Source organism: Canis aureus, chromosome 8, assembly GCF_053574225.1.
Source record: "Canis aureus isolate CA01 chromosome 8, VMU_Caureus_v.1.0, whole genome shotgun sequence".
Classification (NCBI taxonomy): Eukaryota; Metazoa; Chordata; class Mammalia; order Carnivora; family Canidae; genus Canis; species Canis aureus.
Genome location: NC_135618.1, coordinates 58712347 through 58724650, shown reverse-complemented (window position 1 = coordinate 58724650; position 12304 = coordinate 58712347). Strand labels below are relative to the sequence as shown.

The 12304-nt window shown below is 47.3% G+C and overlaps 2 protein-coding genes across 4 annotated transcripts in view; one reads left to right on the top strand and one right to left on the bottom strand.

Annotated features, from left to right (window-relative positions):
• Positions 1 to 3396, bottom strand: part of KATNIP (katanin interacting protein) — a 195523-nt gene extending 192127 nt beyond the window's left edge. The window contains exon 1 of one of the 2 annotated variants that reach the window (XM_077907116.1): positions 3294 to 3396. In XM_077907116.1, the coding sequence (XP_077763242.1) occupies positions 3294 to 3300 (7 nt within the window). In that variant the 5' untranslated portion in view covers positions 3301 to 3396. The remainder of the gene's footprint in view (positions 1 to 3293) is intronic. The other variant, XM_077907115.1, reaches the window with a different exon arrangement.
• A 125-nt stretch (positions 3397 to 3521) lies between these two features.
• The window catches only part of GTF3C1 (general transcription factor IIIC subunit 1), a 73650-nt gene continuing 64867 nt past the window's right edge, over positions 3522 to 12304 (top strand). For both annotated transcript variants that reach the window (XM_077907114.1, XM_077907113.1), the window contains exons 1-2: positions 3522 to 3799; positions 7157 to 7366. In XM_077907114.1, the coding sequence (XP_077763240.1) occupies positions 3579 to 3799; positions 7157 to 7366 (431 nt within the window). In that variant the 5' untranslated portion in view covers positions 3522 to 3578. The remainder of the gene's footprint in view (positions 3800 to 7156; positions 7367 to 12304) is intronic.

Here is a 12304-nt window from a genome sequence, read left to right as displayed (position 1 = left end):
GGAAGTAAACACCTTTTTGGTAAGGCCAGACTTGGCTAGAATCACAATTCATCATGGTATGCTTCACCCTACCTAACACATATGTGCCTATAAAATTGTTGTATCACCTACATTTTAAAAATTTAATAGAAAAGGGATCTTTTGAATGCTAAATCTAATCTTGGGGTAAATGCTTTCTTAGAAAGAACAAGTTTTTCTTTTTTGTACCACTCTGAAAATTAACAGGTTCCTCTATTGGGCTGTGATAATGCTCTAGGAGTGAAGGAGATGATGACAGAGTAACTGGGCAGACTTCTTAAAAATGGTCTATAGCGATGTTTCTCAAACTGTTTTCCACAGACCCTGGGAAGAAGAGGGGGTTCACAAGGACAAAACTATCTTAATCACAATTCTAAGATTTCTTCACTGTGTTGATACTTGCATTGATGATGGAAAAGCAGCAGTAGATAAAACTGCTTGTGGCCTGAGTTGCTACAAGGCAGCAGCACCAAATTGTACTAGCAGTCATCACATTATTTACTGCCATGTACTCACGATAAAACCATAATCATAAAAAAATCATTTTCACCTAAGAATATCCTTATGAAATACTAAATTAATTTTGTTCCATTTCATCCCACGAGTATACATCTTTTTAATATTGTGTGTGACAAAATGGGAAGTATATCAAGCCCTTCTGGTACAAGCCAAAGCGGAATAGTTGATCCTAGAAAACACTCATGTACTTGTGTGAGTTACCAGCTGATCTAGCCTCATACATATAGAATGACTTTTTTTACTTGAATGAACATCTAACAAACTATAGTTTATAGTTATACAGGCTTGAGTGTTTCACGGACATTTTCTCAAATATGTAAAAAAAAAAAAAAAAAAAAAAAGAAAGAAAAGTGAGTCTGTTCCTTTCCCCAAGGAAACTGACAGTATTTGTTGCCCAAATGAAAACTTGTTTCTACTACCTTGAGTTTAGCAGCTTAAACTTTTTTTCTAAAAAAAAAAAGAAAGAAAGAAAGAAAGAAAGAAAGAAAGAAAGAAAGAAAGAAAGAAAGAAACGGTGATATTAACAAATGTGATTTTCTTGATACTATATAATTATATTCCACTTGATATCACATAATGGAATTTGAAATGTCAACATTTGGAAGACTTGCGTGACTCAGTAAACCAACATTTTCCAAATGACCAATGCCTAATGTAATAAAATCATACATGAGTAAAATATCTGAACAAAAGGGAAGATAAACCAATGCATTTTAATGTAACAGAGTACAAAAGTTCACCAATATGGTTTCAGATGGCACACTGTAAATACCCTTCAAGAAATCACCACTTGCTAGGTTTTGGCATGGTATCAAAAAAGAAGGTCTTTGATTTGAAGACGGCAATTAAAATCTGTGTGAGGCCAGACTTTCTTCATGTACATCAGCCAAAAGACACAACAGTTTGGTTGCTGAAGCAGAAATGAGAGTCTAGGTATTTTCTATCAAGCCAGACATTAAGAGATTTGAGACAATGTAAAATAATGCTACTCTTCCTACTAATTTTGGGGGATGTAGGCCTAGCTAATTTTCATTAAAATTATAATTTTTATTCAGAAGTAATGGGTTTACTGTTATTTTTTAAAGATTTATTATCTTTAGAGAGAGAGAGCACATGTGAGCCTGGGGAGGGGCAGAGGGAGAGAACCTTAAGCAGACTCCCTGCTAAGTGAGGAACCCAATGTGGGGCTCAATCTCAACCCATGAGATGATGACCTGAGCCGAAACCAAGAACTGGATGCTTAGCCAACTGAGCTACCCAGGCGCCCCAAGTTTACTGCTATTTTTAAATAATTGATAAATGAATGCTTTAAGATTTTTTTTTCTCAGCTTTAATTTCAATACGGTCAATAGCACAGATACAATATACATAAAGCTCTTTTGAGGTAAGAGTATAAAGGTGTCCTGAGATCGAAATGATTTGAGAAAAAAAAAACAACCAAACATTTGAGAACTGTTGCTCTGTAGCAATAGATCGCTCCACAAGGCAACTGCAAATGACATTTTATAGTACCTCTGAAGTACAAAGGGCAAAGATGTCTTTTAAGTACATATCAGACTGGTCAATTAAAAAAAAAAACAACAACTAACTTCCCACACTGCATCAGGCGGATTCAAGGAACAAATCCTTGGAAGTAAGGGAGAGTGCTAAAATGAGAAAAATGATCTGGATTTTAGCACAGGCCCTCAACAGTCTGTCTAGACATTAGTCCTCCTATCTTCAAAATGAGATCAAAGTACCCTATTTTTAGATTGTTTTCAACGGTCAATTCCATGATTCTAATCAGGGAACCCTAAATAGTGGTCCACAGGTGGCATCTGGCCATCTGGCCATCAGACTGATTGGCTGTCATGGCATTTCGAGAAGTGCCTCCCCCCCCCAACCCCCCAGAAAAATTAATTGGTTGGAGAGGAGTGAGAAGCTTTCCTTTCCAAAAGGGGAAGTGATTTTTCAGTGACACCCCAATCCAGCCCACCAGACCTGCCCCTGCAGATATTTCCATTTGGAACGCCTGGAATGAGCTGAAGGGCCTCTGAAACCACCAAATCTCCAACTCTGTTCATTTAGCTGAGTGTCTGTGTTTCATAGTCACTCTGCCCAGCTTGCTGGCCGTTTGACTTGGGGCAAGTTAACTTCTTTGAGCCTCAGTTTCTTCATTTGCAAAACAGGATCACACACACACACACACACACACACCATGGGACCCCCCCCCCCGCCCCCCAAAGAGCTGTTGAGAAGCTTAACGAGGTGTTGTTGACAGCGCTTGCAGTTTTTGGCACTGAACAGTAGTGATTGTCCACATCAGAGCTCAGAAGGAGAGTATGCCCTGGTCCTCCCCACCCGCCCAGTCGCTGATGACCTGGATGGCGCGTACCCCCATACCAACACCCAGGTTTCAGCGTCCCACATCCGAGGAGGCCACACAAGACCCCCTTCAGACTTCTGCTTCTCCTTTCTACCCTAAAGCGCTTCTGAGCCCCCGGCCAGTACCGGGTTCCTACACCAACACGGCTCTGCACAGAGGCCCAACCACTGACCCCGCCCCCCCGCCCCCCCGTCCCCCCTGCCCCTCCCCCCCAGCCCCTTCTTCCCATCCCGGACCCCCTAGTAGGGCTCCCTTTCCCTCTGACCAGAGACCACCCCGGGTCAGGCAGTAGCGACCCGGGGCTCTCTTGCCTGGGATTCTGTCCGAGGGAACCTCAGGAGAGATGAGACAATAACCGCCCGACCGTCCGGAGGGGCCCACGGACACTCACCATCCATCCCGAGAGGCGGCGGTTCCGGGAGCTCGAACCGGAAGCGGCCTCTGCAGTGTTTGCAGTTCCCCTGGTTACTGCGGGGTTCCGGACCAATGGCGGCGGAGCCCCGCGGACTGAGCCCGCCCCCACGGGGCGTGACGTCACGCCGGCGCTCTGGAGCTCCTCCTCCCCCCGCAGGTCCAGCCCCGCCTCCCCGGGCTGCCGCTGTGGTGCGCAGGCGCGCTGGAGGGCCCTCCGCGTCCTGATGCGCAGGCGCCCGGGGAGCTGCAAACTCCAGGAGCAATGGACGCGTTGGAGTCGTTGTTGGACGAGGTGGCCCTGGAGGGGCTCGATGGCCTGTGTCTGCCGGCGCTCTGGAGCCGTCTGGAGACGCGAGTGCCTCCCTTCCCGCTGCCTTTGGAGCCCTACACGCAGGAGTTCCTGTGGCGGGCCCTTGCCACGCACCCGGGCATCAGCTTCTACGAAGAGCCTCGGGAGCGACCCGACCTCCAGCTCCAGGACCGGTCAGCGGCCTGGCCCTGGGGGGGGGCGGCGGGCGCGGGGCCCGGAGCCCCACGGCGCTGGGAGGGGGCAGGGGGAGGAGTGGAGCCGCGGGAGTCTGACCGGGGGCGCGGGGAGCGGCTGGCGGGGAGGAGGAGGGGGAGGGGGTCCCTCGGGCCTGCTTGGAGCCCGGGCGCCTGATGGGGTGGGGGGGCATCTAGCCATGTCCCTTCCGGCCCGTTGTGGGTGTTTGGGTGCTAGTGAGCAGCACTGGGACTGGAGGGGGTGGATATCCCCAAAGAGCTTCAAAGAGTGGTGGGTAGGAAGTCAGATTAGATCAAGACTGGAGATCCTGGAGTTCAGCTTCCTTTTCAGGGGCATTCATTCAGTGCTCAGCTAGAGAGCCCGGGGCAGCTAGAGATCTGCCTAACAGCAAGCTTAGCCATAATAATAATAGCTAGCGTTTATTGGACGGTTATTATTGGCCTGATGCTGGAAGATCCTGTGCTAGGAGCTTGGAGAAACTGAACTCCTTCAGTCCTCAGCAGTGGGTGCTTTTATCTTCCCCATTTTGCAGAAGAGGCAACTGAGGATTAACCTGTCCCAAGTTAAGAGAGATTATAAGTGACCAAGTGTTGAGTAGAACACTCAAGGCAGCCTGTCTCTATAGAGTCTGTGCGGTTAACGTCGTGTTGTGAGAAGTTACCAGAGGTAATACTGTCCAAAGCAAGACTTAAAAGATTGGATTTAGGGAGCCACTTGGCAGAGTATTCTGGACGGGGAAGGGCAAATGTGGAAGTCTAAAGGGAGAGAAGTAAGTTAAGTGTGGTTGAAGTGTAAAGTGGGAGGCTGAGAATAGGGAATAATAGTTGGCACTTAGGTACATGCTTCTTGTGAGCTGGGACTTGCTGAGACCCTGACATAGCAAGTTAATTTTTACAATGACCCTAAGGAGGTGGATATTATCACCCCTGTTTTCCTGAAGAGAAAATTCGGGCACAGAGAGGGTAAGTGACTTGTTCAAGACTATCAACTAGCAAGAGCAACTTCAACCGGAATTTGAATCCTTGAAGTTTGGGGTTACAGAGTCCTCTCTGTCCTTAACCAGATTGGACTGGAGAGGTAATCAGTGGTCTTTTAATCCACTTAGAGAGTTTATCTTTTATCAAAAGAACAGTTGGGAACCCCACCCCCAAAAAGGAGGGCCAGACTAAGGGCAGAATGTGAGGTTGAGAGATTTTAGTAATCCAGTCACAAACAACCAATCATCGTTTTGATGTGGTTTGAAGGTTGGGGTTTAGAGCTGTTGGCCAAGAAAGAATTCACGAGAAGTCTTCGGGGGCAAGAAGGCTTTCATGAAAGCACAGTGATAGGACCGGTGGGCAGAACGAGCTGGGGTTGTCAGGAGCGAGTGACTGATTATATATTTTCCAGTTGTGGGAAGTAAAGACAAACGGAGGCTTCCAAAAGGACTCTCAGATGCTGAAGAAGACTCAGGGGGACCCTGGAGGCCTAGCTATTGTCAAGCTAAGCTTGTTTTTCTCCTAGCAGAGCATTAACTTTTACAGTTGGGAGCTTCCTGGAAGAATGTTATACTCTGCCTGCCTCGAATGACAATGGGCTGCAGGTTATAAAGAAGTTTCATTTTCATCTACATTTTCTTTTTTTTTTTTTTAAGATTTTATTTATTTATTCATGAGAGACACAGAGAGAGAGGCAGAGACACAGGCAGAGGGAGAAGGGGGCTCCACGCTGGGAGTTCGACATGGGACTCCCATCCCCCTATCTCCAGGATCACGCCCTGGGCTGAAGGCGGCGCCAAACCGCTGAGCCACCCAGGCTGCCCTCTACATTTCTTTCTTGCCTTTGTTCTCCACCTCAGTTTTGCTTACTGTGACACAAGTGAGAATAAATAAGAGAGGCAAATGGAATCGAGACATAAGGAGCAGAAGAATCAAGAGGATTTGGTGACTAGATGTGGGGTTATTAAGACGGGGGAATCAGGGATGATTGTTTTCTGGTTTCTGATATTTAGGTTCCTGAATGAATATTGATGCCCTTTACTGTTGGTGAGGAACACAGAAGAGCAGCAAGGTGGTTGGGTCTCAGGGGAGGTGGGCAAGGTGCTGAATGTACTTTGAGACACACCGAGTTCAAGGTTCCTTTGGGTGATCCAAGTGGAGATTCTATTTAGTAAACATGTGGCTTCACTGGACAAAAGCAAGGCCAGAGGGAGGGACGGAGCTTGACATGGGCCATCATCCCATATGGTTAGGTATTAAAGCTATAGACCAGGATCATCCCTGGAAGAGGATGCAGTGTGACGGGAGGCCTAAGACATGGCCTTTAGGTGCACGTACATTGAAAGGCTGGATGGACAGCTAGAAACCATCAAAGAAGTCTAGGGAGGTGTGGCTGGAGAGGTGGAGGGCAGTAGTCCACAGCCAACTCCTGGCAGATGGTGGAAGATGTGATTTGGGAATGGAGGGTAAAGCAGTGCAGAGGTCACAGAGAAGGCGAAGAAGAGAGAGGGCTGATGAGCATAAATGGGATTTACCCTTAAATAGACCAGCTCAGGCTGTGAGCAACATTTCTAAGGAGAGCCTCACAAACTTGGCTAACTGGATAAAGGAAGAAATGCAAGTCAAAGATGTCCCTATGGCATCAATACAACATAACTGGAAGAAAGTGGAAAGGAGGGACTTCATTGGAGGCAGAGAGAGGTCGTCATAGCTTTGATTTTGATCTCATTGAATTCGAGGTGTTCGATAGACAACTGGAGACCCAGGATCAGTGTTTGGAGGAAAAGACAGGACTGAGGATTCCAAGGTGAAAATTGTTAACATGCAGGCACCGGATTTGGAGGGAAACCAAAAGGCCATGATTTGGGCCAGTGAGATGGTTCTGGTTCCAGCATTCAGCTTCTGGGGTGGGTTTGGGGGACCCTGGAAAGGTCTGTGTTTTCTGGGATAGAAAGGCAGGAATGCTGCTCTAATCTGCATATGCAAGGCTGGGGACCGAGTGAGCTCACTCCTCTCTGATCTCTGCAGGAGTTTGTCAGAAGAATGCGCCAGGGGCGCCTGGGTGGCTCTGTCCGTTAAGCATCCGGCTCTTGGTTTCTGGTTTCAGCTCAGGTCATGATCTCAGGGTCGTGAGATCCAGCCCTGTGTAGGGCTCCCAGCGTGAAGTCTGCTTGGGACCCTTTACCTCTTTCTCTCCCTCCTCTGCCTCTCCCCACCCCAGCTGTTGCACACTCACTCTCTAAAAATAAATAAATAAAATCTTTAATATAAAAAGAAAAAAGGAAAGAAGAATGTGCCAAGTATGTATTATTTCTGAAGCTGAGTTGTGGTTTGGTGTTTGTGCTTTCCCCCTTTTAGGTATGAAGAGATTGACTTGGAAACCGGCATTTTGGAGTCCCGGAGGGATCCAGTCCCCTTGGAGGATGTCTACCCCATTCATATGATCTTAGAGAACAAGGATGGCATCCAGGGCTCATGCCGGTACTTCAAGGAGAGGAAAAACATAACCAATGACATCAGGACCAAGTCTTTACAGCCCCGATGTATGATGGTGGAAGCCTTTGGCAGGTAACGGCTCTGTACTATCGGAGACTCATGGACTGCCTCCTGTGTGGAAGCCTGGGGGGTATAGTCAGGGCACGGAGACTCGTCTGCAGCCTGGAAGTCTGTCCGTGTGGCAGCCCTCCACTAAGCCTCCACATTCTGCATGCCACTCTTGCAGTGGTGCAGATTTTGCTCAGGGGCCTACCTTTCCCCTTTCCCTTGTGTTCATGGTCCTGGCACAGTTGAGCAGAGTAAATGGCCCTCATACGGATCAATGCCTTTCCTTCTCTTGTCCAGGCTCAGGATCCCAGTTTCCCAGAGAGACTAATCCAGGTTGTTATCTTCTCCAGCCCCTCCCCATACCCACCTCCCTGCCCACTTCACGGAACAGGGAAAAGCTGCCAGTGTGAATTCTGCAGACTTGTGTCTTCTTCAGCCTGCAACTTTCCATGTTTCCGCTCTTCCTCAGCTCAGAGGCAACAAGAAGCCCTGGCCCAGGCCCAGGCTGCACTCTGCTTCTCTTCTTCCTCCTCCTCCTCCTCTCCTCCTTTCTCCAGCCTAGCTCCCGGTAGCCCCGCCCCCTCCCCCACCCCGGCTACCTCTCTCAGTGAGCTCATCTTTCTCCATGAGTTTCAACCGTTGCCTCCTTGCTGCTGGAGCTCTCTCCTCAATCCTAATGACTCGCCCATCTTACAACAGGACCTTCTCTCACCTCAGGTCCCCTGTGACTATAGATCTGTCTGTGCTGCTTGCTATTTCCTGGAGGAAATAGCCACCTTCATTCTTTCTCTCCTTTACTTCTCTGCCCACTGATGTCTGACTTTATTACTTCACTGAAATCTTATCCCCTGAGATTCCTAGTAACAAGCCTGTGGATGCTGTTGGGCTCTTGATCTCCTTGACCCCTCTACCCCATCACGGAGTTTTAAAGTTTTTGCGCCACGGCTTCCCGCTTTGTTTTTCTCTTCTGGCCAATCCTCACCAGCTGCCTCATGGATGCCCCAGCTTCCATCCTCCCTTTAAATATTGGGCTGCTCTGAAGGGCTCTCCTACCCAGACGTCCCCTAAGTGCCACGTGTGGAGTTCAGTAGCCTCTTCTTCAGAGCATCACACTCCTTCACCCTGAACCTGCTTCCTCTTCCCTTTCTTGCCTCAAACCCCCTTTGGCCTCAAAATAGTACAAGAGTCTCCTGACTCCCTTCTTGCTGCCTTGCTCTACCTCTTTCTCTTCTTTTTCAAGATTTATTTATTTTAGAAAGAGAGAGAGAGAGAGAGAGAGAGAGAGAGGATCTCAAGCAGCCTCCCTACTGAGCACAGAATCTGACATAGGGTTCAATCACCCATGACCCTGAGATCATGACCTGAGCCAAAATCAAGAGTCAGATGCTTAACCGACTGCTGCCCAGGTGCCCCGTCTCTCCTCTTTGGAACTTCCCACACTCCATGGCATGTTTTTCTCTAAAATGGAATTGTGATAGATAGAGCCTTGGTCATTCATGGCACATGTTTCCAACTGGCCACATGTGCCCCATGCACATGCTTTGTTTAGCCTGCACGGTGTTTTGTTTTAATTTTATTTCTTAACTAATATTTAAAATCTGGACTTCTAGCTCCTTTTTAAAAACATCACAGGATCTAGCTGCACTAGGATGGATTTTTGCTTGGTGACATAGGCCAGAGCCATGAGCCACGAGCCACCCAGTGCTCTGCGTGCCCTGCAGCTGCCTGCCGACTGACCCTAGCCCTTCAGGCTCTGCAGGACCTATACCCTCTGCACCCCGCCCAAGCTTTGACTGTAGCCCCTGAACTTGCCCGAGTCTTCTCCATGTTGCAGCCCAAACATGTGGAGCTCATTTCTGTCTCAGGGCTACAGCACGTGCCGTTCCTCATGCTGAGAATGTTCTGCCTCAGGTCTTCACATCTCCACCCTATACACTTCATTCAGTCTTAACTTAGCTCCTCAGAAAGTGTGCCTGTTGCCCAGACACCATTGTGTTACTCATTGCAGTACCAAAAAATGGTCTTTTGTTTTTGAGAGAGACAGTAAAAGAGTGCAGGCATGCGTTTATGAGGTGGGGAGGGGGGAAGGAGATGGAATGAATCTTGAGCAGGCTTCATGCCCGGCATGGAGCCCAACGCAGGGTTTCCATCTCACTACCCAGAAATCATGACCTGACCTGAAATCAAGAGACTGACTCCCTCAGGTGCCCTAGTACCAAATGATCTTAAGTATTTATTCATGTCACCCTTTGGCCACCAGACCATAAACTCTTGAAGGCAGAAACTTTTTTATTCATGACTGTAACTCTAGGATCTAGAATATGCCTGGCACAATATCAACTCCTAAAAAGGCATGTTGACTGATTGATTATCCTGTTGGGTTTGAAGTTATAGCCCCTGACCTGTGTCATGACATCTAAACTCCCGGGGCTGGCATTGCAAGGCCATTCAGGATGTAGACTCCCAGTGACCTTTTTTTTTTTTTAAGATTTATTTATTTATTTATGAGAAACACACACAGAGAGAGAGAGAGAGGCAGAGACACAGGCAGAGAGAGGAGCAGGCTCCATGCAGGGAGCCTGATGTGGGACTCGATCCCGGGTCTCCAGGATCACACCCTGGGCTGAAGGCGGCGCTAAACCGCTGCACCACTGGGGCTGCCCTCCCAGTGACCTCTGGAGTTTTCTTTCCTTCTGCTTTCTAGCTTGCAACCCCAGAGTTTCTAGCCATACCACACCACTTGCCTCCTGGGACAGGCGTGCTCCTTCATCCCTCTGAAACTTGCAGGTTCTGCTTCCTTGTCCTTCACCCACCCTGGTGACTGCCAACTCTGGAATCACCTCCTGTGAGAGTGTTCCCTGGTTACTATGCATGCATTCTGTTCACATACACAGGCTGGAATTGGGGCTCCACACATAATGGCATTCGGTAGGCTCGACCACCAGAGTTGCTCCCTGCCAGCTATGGGCCGTAGCATAATCGCTCGGTCTCTTGACTTGCTCTTTCAGTAGACTGTGAGCTCCTTGCAGATTGATACCACTTTAATTTATCTTGGTATCTCTGGTATTTTGCATTGTGCTTATTCAGTATTTGACATCCTGTCTGATGAACACACTCAGCAATTTCAGCCTAGCAGGACTCACAGAGTCAGCTAACTGGAAATGTTGGGATTATAACGTACAGTGTAGTAAACAAATCTGATACATTTGAAAAGTAGCAAACCAGTTCCCCTGTTTTCAAACTTTCTTTTCCCAGCTGACCTCTTCCAATGTAATTTCATGAGTTTATTTTGAAATGAGAGGGTATAGGTCCTAAGTTTGTGACATGCAGACACAGGAAGTTGACTGTCTCTCTTTTGTGTGTGTTCACAACTTAACATTCTTTCCAAGGCTGGATTCTGCAGACTTCCATGACTGCAGAAGACTCCTTTTAGGTCACAACGTATAGGAATCTGCAATGTTTAAGTTAAAAGGAAGGCAGTCTCTTCTTTGATCTTTTGGCGGTAGAGGTGAAATCAGCTGATGTGGAGTAGGAGGAAGGAGAATTATCAGACTGAGGGATGTGATGGAATAAATTCATTTCTCTGCCTAGTCTCCATTCCTTAAGACTGAGACTCCGTCATAGTGCCTTATCTGCTAATCTAAGCTGACGTGTTGGGCAGATTGGCCTACTCCATCACACCGTTTTAGGTTCCAAGCCTTGCAGCAGAGATCCCATTGCTCATTCTCTTCTTGGCATTGAGATACCATCCACTTGGAAGCACTCCCTTTCCCAGACAAGTCACCCAGGGTCCATGCACAAGAGCTCATGAGCTACCAACCTCTAATCCTGGACCAGCATCTACTTTTCATAGCTCTGTTGTTTAAATACCTGACCACAAGGCCTGTCTCCCATCACATCACTAGGTCTGAAATGCTTTGCTAGGTAGCACCTCTTTTTTTTTTTTTTTTTTTTTAAGATTTTATTTATTTATTCGTGAGAGACAGGCAGAGACAAAGGCAGAGGGAGGAGCAGGCTGCATGTTGGGAGCCCGATGTGGAACTCGATCCCAGGTCTCCAGGATCGTGCCCCAGGCCAAAGGCAGCGCTAAACCGCTGAGCCACCCGGGCTGCCCGGTAGGACATATTCGTGGCCTCTATTTTCATACCATAGGTCAGTAGGATTGAGGGATTTTTCCCAGGTCTGATCTTCAACACACTACGGAGCCACCGATTACATAGTTAAGTACAGGCATACCTCATATTACTGTGCTCACAGATACTGCGTTTTTTTATAAATTGAACATTTGTGGCAACCCTGCATCAAGTCTACTGGCACCATTTTTTCCAGCAGCGTTTGCTTATTACATCATGTCTCTATCACATTTTGGTCATTCTCACAATATTTTGAACTTTTTGTTACTATATTTGTTATGGGAATCTGGGATCTGTGACTACGATTTTCTGAAAGCTCAGATGACGGTTAGCATTTTTTAGCAAAAAATATACTTTTTAAAGATTTTGTTTATTTGCTCATGAGAGACAGAGAGGCAGAGACCTAGGCAGAAGGAGAAGCAGGCTCCCTCTGAGGAGCCCAGTGCGGGACTTGATCCCTGGACCCTGGGATCATGACCTGAGCTGAAGGCAGACACTGAGCCACTCAGGAGTCCCAGCAATAAATATGTTTTAATAAAGTACGCACGTTGTTGTTTTAGATGTCATTGTACACTAAATAGACTGCAATAGAGTGTAAACATACTTTCATATGCCCTGGAAATCAAAACATTGATTTGACTAAGGTTTATCGCAATACTCGCCTTATTACAATATTTGCTTTATTGCAGTAATCTGGAATCAAACCCATAACATCTCTGAGGTACGCCTATATTTTTTACCTTGAAATTTATGTCTAATTCCATAGGTTAGCTCACTCATTTAAATGTTTCCAGACCACGCCACAGTCATTCCATACCACACCATACCA